We start from the raw sequence: 16,438 nt of genomic DNA on the forward strand, positions 1-16,438 counted from the left end.
AGTTAATGATTAAGTTAAAGGAATGTTAATGCAATAGTTCATTCTATTGTATCCTAAAAGGAAACAAAGAAAATCTTTCTGTGTTTTAATGTGCATAACCACTCATGCACATGGCTTACCTGAATGGAAAAGAATCACACAAATGAAAGGAACAGAAGGTGTGGCAAGAGCAAAGTCTGCATGGACTGTTTTCAAAGCTAGTTATAGAAATCCTTCACATAAAATTGGAAGGTAGGCAGAGTGGTACATGGGCCAGGGCCAATCTGGAAAAAGAATTAAACACAGAATGGCAGCGCTTCATCCATTCCTATTTTTTTCTAACACTTTGTGAGTCTCTATTTTCGAATCCATTTCAGCTTTGATGCTGATGTCTGAAAACAGTAGCTGGAAATTGTTATCGTTCCTTTCAAAGTAATTCATAAAAATCTTGGCATATATTTAAGTCACACTAATGCCTGAATTACAGGAATTGTGTAAAAATGCATTTTGTACACCTGATGCTCCTATATCTGTTTTACAAGGGCAAATATAATTTTGAGGGGAGATAAATGCATATGTCCTATTTTAAAAAAAAGATTATTCATTTTATTAGCATAAGGATTTTCAACCTATTTACCAAAATAAGCTTTTATATTTTTCTTCTTCAGAAAATGATGAAAGATAACAATCTGGTCCGTCATTTAGATGCGTGTGAGACTATGGGTAATGCTACGGCCATCTGCTCTGATAAAACAGGGACGTTAACAACCAACCGGATGACTGTAGTACAAGCCTATGTTGGAGATGCCCATTACAAAGAGATCCCTGACCCAAATTCCATTCCAGCCAAAACTCTGGATTTACTGGTTAATGCTATTGCCATCAACAGTGCTTATACTACAAAAATTCTGGTAAGTAGGCTTTGATTTCAGACAATTAAAGGATGGAAGGGGGGAACAGTTTGGGGAATCTTTCTTGATACTTAGAAATCTTTCTCCACTTGAAAAAAATATATGCTGTGGTGTGATGTAGTAGCCTGAGAAATCTACATTGTTATGTCTTGGTCACACAGACAGACAGACAGATTGCATGTGTGTGTGTGCATTCTTATTGAGTTTAATGGGATTCATTTCTGCATACATATGTATAGTATTGCAGTGTTATTTGTGGTACAGCAGGAATTTTAATTTTGTAGCATTTATAGCTGCCTGTCATATGGCAATCCCAACAAAGAAATGTAGTTAGGCCTGGGGCAAAATGGGGCAATAATCTCTATGAGAATGTGCATCTGGATGCGTTGGAATACATATTCTCATCCACATTCTGCCCAACCAATTAACAGCACATGAAGATGGGCAGGGGAATGATTGGCCACCATTTGCATTGGCAGTGGAGACATATTCCCTCTCCTTTGTGAAGAATTTAGCATCCTTTTGTAACGGGCTGTGAAAAATCATTGGAAGGGTGCATTTTACAGGGGCTGGAAGTGTTTGCAAAATTCACTGTAGCAGCATAATACATTTTCATGTAGAATATTACCTTTTCAGTTACGTAAGGGGCTATGAATAAATTATATTTGTATGAAATGGGTTATTCATTTAACCTTCACTGTATGAAAATGCTAAATTTAGAAAGAAGAATCAGAGTGTACCATGAACTGACTGGTTTCATGCAGATTGAGAATGAAGTTTGCGGACTTATTAAAACAGATTCATGTTCTAAAAAAGTAATTATGAAGCTACAATCCCAAATCTTTTTTTCTAGGGGATAAAGAACACTGGTTAAGGTCAGTGAAGTCAGTATGTAAACTATTGTGTAGACGAAATAATTTATTTCTTTAAAGCATTTATGTGTTGGCTCATCCTAAGCTTGACGTTGCTTAAAATAATTAAAAACATACAAAAGAGTAAGATGAATTATACTTAGTACTAAACCATCAAAATAAAAAAAATTCAGCAGCAGCACTATAAAATCATTTTGAAATTGATCCACCAAAAGCATTGCAAAAAAGAGGAGTATTTTGTGGTCCTCTTCAGGATATCACCAAAGAAAAAATGCTCCAGACCTCTTCAGGGAGGTCATTCCAAAGCTTAGAGCAATTATAGTCAAGACCAGTAAACAGTGGTGGGCCTTCTTTGAGGAGGATAACAACATAGGGAAATTTTTGAAAGCCTTATGTATAACTGTAACAAGCAACAAATAGAAGCTCAGAGCATCAGAGTATGAAAGGAAGTGAGTGTTGTTTGGTTGCGTTTCTAGCTGCTTATCATGTAGCAATCACAACATAAGATGTGACGGTCGGTCTGCAGAGAACTTGAAAATCAGAGTAGTGGTTGATTATAGTAAATCAAGCATAGAAAGGGTGGCTGTGCCATCATGAATGTTTAAAATGTCCTTAAAGGCCCCCCCCCAATATGGACCCAATCCTGTTAATTGCTGTTCTAGTGCTGTGACTAATAGGATATTTCATATAGGTCCTATGAAGAGGCTATTCAACCAGTAATGCTGCTATCTGAACGTGAATTAGGCCAGGGATCAATGTGGCAGTTGCAGCAGCTGTATTATTATTATTATTATTATTATTATTATTATTATTATTATTATTAATTTATTTATATAGCACCATCAATGTACATGGTGCTGTACAGATAACACAGTAAATAGCAAGACCCTGCCGCATAGGCTTACAATCTAATAAGTTGTAGTAAACAATAAAGAGGGAAGGAGAATGCAAACAGGCACAGGGAAGTGTAAACAGGCACCGTGTAGGGTGAAGCTAACAGTATAGAGTCAGAACAAACTCAATATTTGAAGGCTGTAGGGAAAAGAAAAGTTTTTAGCTGAGTTTTAAAAGCAGTGATTGAGTTTGTAGTTCTCAAGTGTTCTGGAAGAGCGTTCCAGGCGTAAGGGGCAGCAGAAGAAAAAGGACGAAGCCGAGTAAGGGCAGGAAACATAACCATGCAGGTGATCTCAACTGATAGTGGAGTTTCGGATGGAACAGGATATACTGTTCGAATGGAACAGTATACACCATATACTGCTTTTATAGTGTTATATCCTGCTTGGTATAGATGTGACATGGGTCCCAACAGTTGTCAGTGCACTTCAGTACCATTATAAAGCAGTGGTGTAGATACTGACTTTTATATACCACTTTCATAGTGGAATATCCTGCTTGGTGTAGATGAGCCTTTAATTACTTGACCATATTCTGACTTAATATATAGTCTGTAGCTTCTCTCTCTCTCTGTATAGTCACTGATCCTGCATGGGTTTTCTATTCTTTGCCATGGGATTTTCTGAACAGCCTTGATCTACAGCCCTTAACAGGACCATTACACTGCTTCTGTGTCATCAGGCTTTGCCACCTGATTGTATTGGGTTCCACTCTTTGATCCAGCACCAGGACAAGCATACCCCCATTACCAGGGCCGGTGCTTTAATTTCATGCCCTTCAGCAGCCTTTTATTTTACAGTATTTTGTTTATAAAATATATGGATTCACTTTTTCTTCTTCTAAGAATTCATTTTCTGTGAGATTCTTTTGGGAGACTATTTTTGTCTGCAAAGGAGTGCTCTGTGCACTCTACATTGATACCAGCATGTGTAATGTCCAAGGCTGTGGAAAGTTGTGGATCAATCTGGACTGATCAGCTGGTTTTGTAATTGAGTGGATGAAAGCCTTCTATCCCTTCCCACTCATGCAAGTCTGTTTCTGTTCCTGCAGCAGCTTTTTTGAACTGCAGTAATACTTGGCTTCCAAATATGAAACGTACAATAAAACGTTGTTATAATAATGGAATCTGTTTTAACTTGTGGATAGGAGGTATTTGTTGTTTTATAACACTGGTCTAAATAAACCTTTCATTTTTATGCATGGATGGTAGATTATTGTATCTTTAGCCAATAAAGTCATGTAGCAAGTGAGAAGTTGAGACGATTATCACCAGTTCATCAGTCTGTTCTTCATGCATGACTTCATTGGCTTGCATAACTCTTCTAACTGGGATTGATGGTTAGGACAGATTTATAAATAGTTATCTAGCTTGTTTCCAAATGTTCCACATAATTTTTAGCCATAGCTAGACCTAAGATTTATCTCAGGATCATCCCATGTTTGTCCCTGCCTGAGCGCTGGATGCCCTGTGTGGCACTTAGATGAACAGGTTTGACCCCAGGACAATCCTGGGATAAACCTTATGTCTAGCTACGGCCTTGGTCTTCATTTGTTTTAGGTTTCAGCCTCAAAATTTTAAAGATATATCCTGACTTAAGTCTATCAGTATTTTATCTGGTTAAGACAATTTGGCAGCTGCAAATAGTTGCTATAGGGACTCTATTTCAATCTGAACTGCATGTACACATTTTTATTTTCATTTTGATCATCATGTAGTCCAGACCCACTGCAATCCCTTAGTGGTCTGGAACAATTTGCCATCATGACAGTCGTTAACATGGGGGAGGGTGCGATTCCAGAAGCCTGAGCAGATGGCTAACAAGCACTCGCAGGGGTCTGGCAAGTGTTCGGGTGTGGACCTGTGCTCACACTGACTATGCCTAACTGGGTCTATGGAGTGTGTGTGCAGGGTGTCCTGGACTCAGTAGGGTGCTTGCAGCATCCATACTAATACATAATTCCTAATACATAAATTCAAACCAATGAAAATAAGGAAGTATGGACAAATGCTATCCTGGAATGTATCTTTCCATTGTGTAACAAAGATACTCTATTTCTCAATAAACCTGTTCTCAAAGATTTGATTCTATCTTGCTTTAATATAAGCCATTTAATATAAGCCATTTTTCATTGTTTTTAGGATTTGTTTGGATCCTATATTACTGTATTATTATTATTATTATTATTATTATTATTATTATTATTATTATTTATGTCTGGTTATTGTTGTTGTTTGGTTTTATGATTGTAAACCATCCTGAGTGGACAAATAAAAATAAATAAATGGATAAATAAATATCCCTGCACTATTTCACTTGGACTGTAGGCCTACCCTGTAGGTATCTTCATCAGATGTACCGTGCGACTTTTCCTCTTCCTTCAACATATTCCTTCAACATATTAGTTAACAGTTTGTCAGTTTTGTTAGCCTTCTGAAAGGATATCTGGGTGCCTTTCTGTAGTTGCTGCTTTAGTGCCATTAACTGCTGGTGTATTACTTCTGAGCATGTAGTTTTATGTATGTTTTTCAATTTCTCTGTCTTCCATCCCAATCCATTCTTTTCTTCCCTTCTTTTCATTCTTAACTATCTTGATTTCTGTATCAATTTTTTGTTGTGAAATTGTATCTGTACATATAGATTATTCTGAAAGTTGTACATGACCGAATTCGTAAATAGGTTTATGATATGCTTAGCATAACAGAAATTGCAGATGGAAAGTCCTGTATCATATCAGTTTACGTAATATTACGCAATTCTACCAGTAAGCAAGTAATCTAGAAACTAGCCATAATTGCATTGAATGCAATTTTGGAAACTAGAATAAGATCCCGAAGGTGAGGGGGGGAGCACTTATTGTGAGTTAGTTAAGAAGCAGAATGTATAACTAAGAAATAAGAATGTTGCGTTATGTATGTATATGATTTATTATGTGTTGTTGTAAAATAAATAAATAATAATAATAGGGGGGAAATAGAAACTAGCCATGTGATATTGTAGTGTCTAGACATTGTGAAACTATAAACAAAGTATTGAACTTATTTTGTTTTTGTTTTTGCTTTAATTTAGAGGGTTAATAAAGATGAAACAGTTGAAACAAAGTCTCAGTCTGAAGTATAACCCAGATTACCTTTTGCTTGCTATAGATTGAGGAAAGTAATCTGCACTGAAAGGAAGTTGGCTTGGCAGGCAGATGAACATTTCTGCTGAAACATTGCAGGAGAGGAGGTGCCATTGCTAATTCTCACCACCATATGCTTTATTTTAATAAACACCATGCTGAGATTATGGGGTCTGAATCTGCTGTAGTCGTCCTAGCAGACTTTAAGACCTTTCTTCAAAAAACTATCTTGTGTTCTTGTCTATATCTACATTTATGGATGTGCATTCAAGGCCAAAGAATAACTAAAATAGGAACTGATTTTTAACCACAGTGGAGAAGCCCAGCCCCCTCCAACTGGCCCCCTCTAATTGTTTTGGACTACATTTCCCATCAGCCCCAGCCAGCATGGCCACTGGTCAGGAATGCTGACAGTTGTAGTCCAAAGTATCTGGAGGGAAACCTGCCTCTTATTGTAATGTATATGCGGATATTTAGGGATGTCACGGCCCCCTGAGCAGCTGCTTGCTGCCCCGCCTGCCAAACCATGTGGCCCCCGAGATTTTCCCAGGCCCCTTGTGAATGCCTTGCAGCCATCCATGACCTACAGCGAGTCACCATTTTTACACAGTTTTTTCTCAAATGTAAAGTTTTGGAAATGGTGCCTGTAAAGGGGGCATATCTGCAAGATGACAGGCAGCAGCAAGGCAAGAGGAGGATGAACGGCATTGCTGTTGCCACGGTAGCCGGGATGGGAGGAGGAGGAGAAGAAGGGAGTGGCGCTCCCCTCTTCTCTTCTGGCTACTGCAACAATGGGGCAGGAGGAGGAGGAGGAGGAGAGGGGCTTACGGTGGGGCCAGAAAAGTTGCAGGGGAGTTGGTGGGCGGTTTGCATGCTCCTCGTGCATGTCCGGAGGGCACGAGTAGGGGAGGGGCTCAGTGAGCCTCCAGAAGAGCTAGGCCCCAGTGTGTCTGTCCATCCCTAGTTATATTATTAAATTAACCTGGGTAAAATGGGGTTAATAGTATACTAGAGAGTGAGTGAAAGGTGGGAGGGGCTTGTGTGTGTGAGAGGGTTCTAAAGTTTTATAAAGGGAGATTTGACTGTTAGGGGGATAGGATTTAGGTATTGAAGAAGATACATCTAGTTAGTGGGGTTTGTGTATAGTATTTTAGAAAGGGGTACAGTAGGCAGGGAATTCCGGACCAAACATTGATTAATATTAATAATATATATCTCTTTATATCTTAAATAAATCTTCCTTTCTTTTTAAAATACAAACTCCCATGCCTTGACTGACTTATTACGATACCATTATTAAATCTTATTTCCTTGTTACTTCTCCTGTAGTGGGTTGAGGGAACCAATAAGGCACATAGGATGTCTTTGGAACCCAGAGAGAGAGAAACAGCTGAAGCTTGGGTGTCAGTGGGGACAACTGATCCAAGTAAAAGCAGGCCTTCCTGAGGGTTTGCTTCTCAGTTTCTGAGGTAGAAACTGGAGAAGGGTGGAACCTGGGCAGGAACATCACACTGACCTAATCCAACAAAAGAAGAAGCACAGGGAGATTTTCTATTAGGTCAAAAACTGCTCTTCATCTTTCACTTTTCATTGGTTCCCCCCCCCCTCAAAGCCTGCCATTCTATATAAGAAAATGTTCCAGAATTGTTTCAGTAATTTTATTTTTTAACTGTGTGAAATTGTTCTAAAAACGTATTAGAAATCTTTTCGAAACTGTTTGACCCAATTCACACATAATGCCAAATTGCGAACTAATTAACCCATGATTTGCCATGCACAAGCAGAGAGAGCAGACACGCTGCTGCTTTGAATCAACAATCTACGATTGGCCAGGTCAAAGGCTGTGGAGCATGATGTACAAATCCAGAGCACTGGGTTTTTTAGGAGCTAAATAACCCAATGTTAACCCATGATTTGTTGTTAGATTAATCACTGGGTTGTATAGCCCCTACACAACTAACCAATATTTCCCTGCTGGCAAGAAAGAGTGCTGCACCAATTTAAGAGTGGCAAGCCACAAGGATGCACAAGTCTTTAATACAGCGCAAGTTGTGGGTGATTAATTACAATGTATTTCAAGCTAGGACTACTCTTTCTCAGGAGATTTAGTGTTCTCCGTTACTGAGCGATTATGAAAGAGACTCGTTTATACCTTAAATGTCATTTATAGATCATTTAGATCTACAAATGACCTTTGAGTAAATTTCTTCAGTTACATGGTAACAAAAAATGCTAAATGATGAATAGCACTTCTGGCTTGAACCACGTCAGGATTACTCAGCCACAACTTTGCATAAATGAAACAGTAATATGGTTTGCCACATTTGAATGATTTGAATCAGTGCTTCAATGGTATATTTACAAATCAGTTGTGAGATACATCATTGCAAGACGGGGGACTCAACTACATGGATTTATAGGCTGTGCCAACCTACTTTATAAGCATATCAATAGCATCTGCTGTCTCAAACATCCTAGCCAAGAGTCTTTTTCTTTCCCAGCATCTTATTTTAAAATGTCACCTTGAGTCAAGGAAATTCTAGCATTTTGAGGTATATTTCCTTACTTGAGCCACGAGCATCTTTCTGGTGGGAAAAACAATATGGGCTTAAGAAGATAAGAGTCCTGCTGGATCAGATGAAAGGCCTCCCTCGGCCAGCATTCTGTTCCCATTGTGGCCAACCAGATGCCTATAGAAAGCCCACAAGAAGAACATGAATGCAGTAGCAGCACTTTCCCATGCATGTTATTTTGGTGGTGGTGGTGGTGGTAGTAACCAATTATAGTAGAAAGCCAGCCCAATAGAATACAGTAAAAAGTGAGAAAGCTTGAGAGAATATGAACACCTTAACCTGCTGACCGAAAGAAAACTATGTTTACACTAGGCAAATTTCCCTGGGGAGAGCATTCTATAACCCATGTGCCATCCCTGAGAAGGCCCTCTTTATAGTAGCTATCCTCCAAGCTTCATAAAAAGGGCATTTGGAGAAGGGCGTCTGTAGCTGATCTTAGGACACAAGAAGGTATTCCATCAGTTACTGAGGTCCCATGAAGAGCTTTATTCTGGTCAAAACAAGCACTTTGAACTGGGACCCCAGCAATTGTAATTCAATGGCATACTGCCTCTGATAATGAAGGTAATCCTCTTGCTGTTATGTTGGGCTGAGTTGGAATGAAGATCTGGTCCTGTAACACTCAAGGCATAAGAACTTTTATTCCTCCTCTTCCTGTATTTTTCCTAGACACACTATCAAACATGCCTTCAGGGATCATTGACTTCAAGGTATAAGCATGCTGCACTGAGTACTAACAGAAGCAAAACAGCTGGGTACTGCTTTCTACAACTGATCCTACATTTTTCAAGGTTGTCTGTAAACTGGCTGCTATTTAAACACTCTGAAGAATTACAACAAAGAGTCTTGTGACACCTTAAAGACTAACAAATGTATTATGTCATAAGCTTTTGTGGACTTCAACCCACTTCATCAGATGCATGAAGTGTTATGTTGAGTTACAGTTACATACACAGATGGTGGGGGAGGGGAATTGTAAACATGAGGTCAGAGGGAACTAAACAGCAGAAAGTACAGACAGTGGTAATTCTATTATTAACAGAGGGCATTAGGGATAAGTAGATCTATCAAGTCCGGTTCCACAGAGTTCATCTTTCCCTTCACCTCCATTCTGTTCTGTACCTGTTGTGTACCAGTGAGCAGGTTTGTGCTTTTTTAATGGGCTTTTTGTGTGCATTTTTCAAATCATACACACTTTTGGTACACATCCACGGATTAAGGTGTGTTCATACAAACTTTTGAAATATACACATTTTTCTTTGCGCACTTTCCAAATACATTAATACATGTGGTGTGGTTTTTTTAAATTTTAAAAAAACCTTCGTCCTTGTTCTAAGCCATGGGACATAGAGCTGAACGTTTTGAGGAATTGTAATTCAGGTGTTCACACTGAGATCTGCCCCTTTGTTGAAGCTCTTTTGTTGAAGAATAGCCACCTTGGGGTCATTGACAGAAGGTCCTGGTGGGCTGAAATGTTCCCCCAGAGGCTTTGGGAAATTGCCCTTACTGATGTCAGACTTGTGCCCATTTATTATTTTGTGCATAGATTGGCCTGTTTGTCCCATGTAAAGTACAGTAGGGCACTGCTGCCAAATATATCACATTGGAAGATGAGCAGTGTGAAGTCCTGGTGTTGTGAATGAAAGTATTGGCTCCTGTAATAGTGCCGCCAGAGTAGGTGTGGGGTCAAAGTTGGCAACTGGGTCGGCTACAGGCTCCGGTTCCTGTGTCTGTATCTCAGTTACATGATCTGTTGTTGCTGATGAGTAGCACATTGTTCTTGCCAATGGGTAGCTGTCTTTAAGCAAGTACCAGTCTACCATCCAAGGCCTGTGAGAGAAGTGCTATTGTCTAGGAGATTATGGATAACGTTGATGAGTTGAGTGGTTTTAGTGGGGAATTGTAGATGACAGCAAGTGGTATGTTTTCTTTTCAGGGTCTGTTCAGTAGTAGATTATTCTTGGGTATCTGTGAATCTGGTTGGTTTGTTTACTTTTCTAGGTAGGTATTGTAGTCTTCAAAATTCTTGACTAAAATCCATAAATTGTGAGTCTCAATCCAACCATGAATTTCACCAAAGTGTTGAGCACAGATTAATCACAGGCATATCTACTCATATGCCTAAACTATGAAGTGGACCCTAGTCCACAAAAGCTTATATTACAATGTCTATTAGGTGCCACAAGACTGTTGTTTTAGCTGCAACAGACTAACACAGCTACCCCTCTGAAGGTTTAAACACTCTGAGGAAAATGCATTGATTTTGAATGAATTTTCAAAGCTATCCTGACCTGGCATGAGGCCCAGGGGAAATAGATTGCAACACAAAACAAACTCACTGCCTCTTCTTTGTAACATTAGTACTTTGGACAGCACGATGCAGGAATCCCTGGCGGGAGCAGTCCCCTAAACAGCTATTGTCCCAGCAAAGAACTGCAGTCAACTGAGGCATATCAGGGAATAGGGATTCAGACTGCACTGGATGGAGTTACGTTCCCCTGAAGACTCAGGCTCACAGTTTGGGTGGACCCTTGGACTTGGCCCTCAACCTGATACATGGACTCGCAGTGGCTAGGAGTACATTTGCACAACTGAGGCTAATATGCAAGTTTTGCTTATTAAAGTTTTGCGTATTAAATAAATAAAGTTTATTTATTCAATAAAGTCAGTACTGTATGCTTCTGGACATGGAAAAACCCCCAAAAGCTATTAAGCTCAATTTTTTCTTTTCTCCTTAGCCACCAGAAATAGAAGGTGGTCTACCTCGCCAGGTTGGCAACAAGACAGAATGTGGATTACTGGGGTTTGTCTTGGATTTAAAGCAGGATTACCAACTGGTCCGGAATCAAATGCCTGAAGAGAAGCTCTACAAAGTGTACACATTTAATTCTGTGAGAAAGTCAATGAGCACTGTTATTAAAATGCCAGACGACAGCTTCCGAATGTACAGCAAAGGAGCTTCAGAAATTGTCCTCAAGAAGTAAGTACTCAATATTTGCTTTGGATGCTTTGTTACTACATTCTGCATATGTATCATTCCATTTCTTGTTATTATGTTAGTGTTATTATGTTAGTGTCCTACTAACATAGAGACATACATGCACATGATTCTCACCTAGAAAATGACGTATGCTTTTGTGTAAAGAGGTGCTGTCCTGGGAATCACATGTACTGGGTAGGGATGCATGAGAAATTTGTTTCAGTTTGCAAATCACTCAAAAATGCCCTGTTCACAATCCCAAACTTGAATAGGAGTACATGTTCTCCAGAAATGTCTGTAGATTCCTGAACTTGCAGTCACAGTTGCAAAATGCACAACTTTTAAAAATGCACAACTTTTAAAAATGCACAACTTTTAAAAATGCACAGCTTTTTCATGCTTAATGGAGGAAATGTGAACTTTTAAAAATGCAAATTTAAAATGTACCCTTTAAAAATTGTCATTTTCATGCTTTAGTCAATGATGGGAAAGTGCTCGTGCTTGAGAAATGCACACATTTCCCATTGGAATTGAAGGCAAGAACAGGAGAGAGCCAAATTGAGCATTCAAGAAATATTCGGAGAATTTCACCAAGCCCAAGCTTTCCTGGATCTCCCATCCCTTCTACTGGGTGGTTTTCTTAAATAAGTTCTGTGGAAATGAATGTGAAATATGCAAGGGCGCTACTGGGAGCTATGCCCTGCTCATGTTCAATTAAGTAGAACTCGTGTGGCAGATGGTATCCATGTTTCTGTGTACTTTTTCTGTGTATTTTTTTCACTTTCTAAAGAAAGGTAAATGTGGAGAAAAGCCTTCTCATCATTTTTAATTGGTATTCATTGACTTAGCAGTTTTTAATATTCAAAGTGTATAACAGTATTTATCTTGTTTTTTGCTTCGTTTTATCATAACAAGCATGCGAGGTGCAAACCGTACCCCTGCCTAGGGAATCCCTCCACTGAGGCTATGGGTACGTTTGCCGTATACAAGAGGGGGTTTATCCTTTCACTTCCAACCTTGCCCCTTATATAAGTTCAAGGAAATACTGCTTTCCCTACCAGACTTTGATCACTCTCAATACTGCTGCCACCAAATATTCCTAACAATATACCTTTTGTCTCACATTGACTATCTTGAATGATAGATGCCACTCTGTAGGTTGACGAAAATAAATGACTATTTATTAGTAACACTTTAAAACGGTAGATAAGATGTATTTAACTTCAATAAAGCACTGAAGTTATAGTTTCCTTTTTATAATACCTATCCTATTCTTAACTCCTCCCCCAACCTCAAGCCCCAAAATAACGAACAACCTGGGCCAGATCTACACCAAAATGGTTTGAAACTGTCTATGGAGCGTGTTCTGGGCCCCAAAAGTTGTCACCACTGTTGTAAACTGTTTTAAAGTAGTAGTGCAGATCCTACTTTGTCCCTGCGCCCTCTAACACTAACTCTCCTACTGACTACAGACACTCCTTTTCTCCACAATTACCTTTCTTTAGAAAGTGAAAAAATATACAGAAAAAGTAGACCGAAACATGGATACCATCTGCCATCTCACATTCTATGATTCTGTTTAGGGTGGATTCCTGCATTGGCCTTAAAGGCCCCTTTCAACTCTACTATTCTATGATTCCTATTTAAAGCACTGCTGCCTCATGCTCTCCACCAATCAGTCACCAGCACCACCAGCCCTTAACTCACTTAGCATATTTACTCTATACAATTGACATTGACAACACTACCTATATACATATATATCTGTATCTAGCCTAGCTATGGTTATCCATGCTCTGATAACCTCTCGTTTGGATTACTGCAATGCGTTATATGTGGGGCTGCCTTTGAAAACAGTCCGGAAGCTTCAGCTGGTACAAAACAGGGCAGCCCGTTTACTAATAGGGACTGGACGGCGAGATCACATTACGCCAGTCCTTTTACAACTTCATTGGCTGCCAGTCCAGGTCCGGGCCCGATTCAAAGTGCTGGTATTGACATTTAAAGCCCTAAATGGTTTGGGGCCAGGTTATTTGAAGGAACGCCTCCTCCCATATGTACCTGCCCAGACCTTAAGATCATCTACAGGGGCCCTTCTCCGTGAGCCCCTGCCAAAGGAAGTGAGGCAGGTGGCTACTAGGAGGAGGGCTTTCTCCGCTGTGGCACCCCGGTTGTGGAATGAGGTCCCCAGAGAGGTCCGCCTGGCGCCTACACTGTACTCCTTTCGTCGCCAGCTGAAAACCTTTTTATTCACTCAGTATTTTAACACTTAATTTTAACTTAAATTTAAATTTTACTGTTTTAACTCTGTATTTTAATCTTATATCAATTTTGCTGTGTGGTTTTATCCTGGTTGTGCTTTTTATACTGTATTTTGTATTTGTGCTTTTAACCTGTTGGTTGTTTTATGATGGTTTTAATTTTTGTGAACCGCCCAGAGAGCTTCGGCTATTGGGCGGTATAAAAATGTAATCAATCAATCTATATCACACAGCCTGTAAAATACATTCTGTCACATAATCAGGCATCACAGTGTACTACAGCTATTCCTGTTTTTACTGATGGACTCACTATTAGTGGCTTGCTTAAGTTCATTGAGCAAGTCATAGGGCTGACCACACACTTGAACTTCACTCGTTTTGGTCAAAGACTAACATTTCCCCCACTGAACCATCTATATCAAGCTATGTCTGCATGCATTCAAGACTATAGTTGGCAAGCTTCCAACAAAAATGTTCCATCATATCTTTGTCAACAAACATTCTGTTCATTTATAGGTGCTAACTGGAATTCCATCACCCATTTGGCTGGGAGCCAAACTACGCATTACACTAATCACATAGCATGTAGCTGACGTTTATCTTTTTTTTTTTACTCTCATGTAACAACATGCAGCCCCAATTCAGATTAGTACCACCATGCTCCGGGAGGAGAGGATTAAATGTTTGCCCCCATTTCCCCCCAAATTCCACGCACCTTCCACTGGGAGGGGGACTTAAAAAAACAAAACAGTCTACATTGGAGTCAATGGAGATTTTTCTTTTTTTAACCCTCCAGGGAGGGGTGGGGGAAATTTGGGGGAAAACCAGGGAAGGGAGAAGGTCATGCCGTCCCAGAGCACAGTGGTCATGATCAGATTCAAGGCCATGCATGCTTACACAAGCGGAAATAAAATATCCGGCTCAACTATATGCTACATAATTAGCATACCACGAAGTTTGGCTCTTAGGAAGGTACAGTCCAAGTTGTTTGTTAATTATTATTAGAATAGTGCTCAATATAACACCTCTCTCATTCTCAAGCTGAAATCTTAATTCTTTGCTATCTTTTGTCCAGTAATACCTTTTCATAGCTGTACACTTGGTGTTTCTTCATCCAGGTGTTCTAAGATTCTTAATGCAGCTGGTGAAAATCGCATCTTCAGACCCCGCGATAAGGATGAGATGGTAAAGAAAGTGATTGAGCCCATGGCCTGTGATGGATTGAGAACCATCTGTGTTGCTTTTCGAGACTTCCCCAGCAGCCCTGAGCCAGAGTGGGAGAATGAAAATGACATTTTAACTGACCTGACTTGCATTTGTGTGGTTGGCATAGAAGATCCTGTCAGACCAGAGGTATGATAGACTTAAGCCCTGATACTAAGCAAGCTTACTTTGAAGTAAGTTCCATCAAACAATGAGGCTTATTTCCAGGTAAATGTTTGGATCAGCATGTTAAAACATTTTGAATTTGAATTACAAAAAAATATGTTTCTGCTCTGAATTTGGTCTTGCCAATTAAGATAAACTAAAAATTCAATTCTATTAATTCCTTTATTGAGAGTAATCTAGACAACAAATTCACCATACGCTGTTTTTTGCCTGTCACAAACCAGCTGTATTTGTCTCTAATGATTGAACCACCCACAATCATGAATACTCTCCCCAACCAATGCACAAATCAATATCTCTTCATCCCCCAAGTTTCTAAGAGATTATTTCCCTCCTCCTTGATTGATGCCCTTGCTGATTCTCACAGGTTTATCTCCATGATGTTAGTCATTCCCTTCACCAATAATTAATTCACAGCCACATACTTCTAGAATGTGGAGGTAGTAGGACTTCTTGGTCAAGGAGTGTTGCTTCTTGACAGTAACACAGTCCTCTTAATCTGCTATTCCAGTATCTGCTTATTTAATACATTTTAATTGTTTATTATGCTTCTAGTCCATTCTTCCTTCAGGCTGCTCAAGCTCGCTTACATGGGGCTCCCAATCAGTCTGTCATCCTTAACAATAGCACATGCTTTCAGACCATGATGCTGCTTTTCAAATACAAACTCTCTTTCGGTCATTTTCAATGTTTTGTAAGCCTATAGTCATTGAGACTTCAGTAGTGGCAAGGAAAACAAATGAGTAAAACAAAAACAAACCCCACATCCCTAGGGAGTGTAACGGAAGCTTGCGTTCACTGTGATTGGAATTGCTGATCTTCTCACATGGTCTTGTTATGTGGTTGTTGATTTAGATTTCCGAATTTTAAACTGCTGTATGTAACAATACTTTATAACATTTACACCTATTTTGAGCTATGATGGTGTTCCATTACAAATACCAAAAATATTTTGAATTGATTGCAACTCTTAACTCCATAATAGGTTTTTAATCTCTTTTGGAAACTAAAAACATTATCCATCATTTCTTAGATATCTAGTCATTTCTAATGTCCATGAAAATAAATCAGATTAACTAGCCCAGTAGTAAGAATACTGAGTATTCTTTAAACAATTCCTTAGGTTGGATCCAAATTTAGACATACTTCGAATAGACCCATTGATATCAGTGGGTCTTAAGCGAACTCCCATTGATTTCCATGGGTCTACTCTAAATCTGGATCTAGTCCCTTATATAAATTGCTAAACCACTGGTTAAATTGAACATTGTGTTACTAACGATTTCAAAACGGTTCTATCAAGTTTATGTTGTTGTTATTGGAAGGACTCCAAAAGGCACATGGCAGAGAAGTTAGAAACCTCATCTCTGTAATCTCTGTTACTCATGCTGCTATTTTTGGTGTTTGAAAATACTCAGTTCTGAAATATCAGAATACCAATCTGATCAGCTTGTTTGTT

General features: G+C 39.3%; 1 protein-coding gene across 7 annotated transcripts in view; it reads left to right on the forward strand.

The window, feature by feature from the left end:
- Nucleotides 1-16,438, forward strand: part of ATP2B2 (ATPase plasma membrane Ca2+ transporting 2) — a 254,320-nt gene that overhangs the window by 193,453 nt on the left and 44,429 nt on the right. For all 7 annotated transcript variants that reach the window (XM_063121200.1, XM_063121201.1, XM_063121197.1 and 4 more), the window contains 3 exons: nucleotides 648-890; nucleotides 11,088-11,329; nucleotides 14,709-14,943. In XM_063121200.1, coding sequence (XP_062977270.1) covers nucleotides 648-890; nucleotides 11,088-11,329; nucleotides 14,709-14,943 — 720 coding nt within the window. The remainder of the gene's footprint in view (nucleotides 1-647; nucleotides 891-11,087; nucleotides 11,330-14,708; nucleotides 14,944-16,438) is intronic.

Source organism: Elgaria multicarinata, chromosome 3 (assembly GCF_023053635.1).
Source record: "Elgaria multicarinata webbii isolate HBS135686 ecotype San Diego chromosome 3, rElgMul1.1.pri, whole genome shotgun sequence".
Classification (NCBI taxonomy): Eukaryota; Metazoa; Chordata; class Lepidosauria; order Squamata; family Anguidae; genus Elgaria; species Elgaria multicarinata.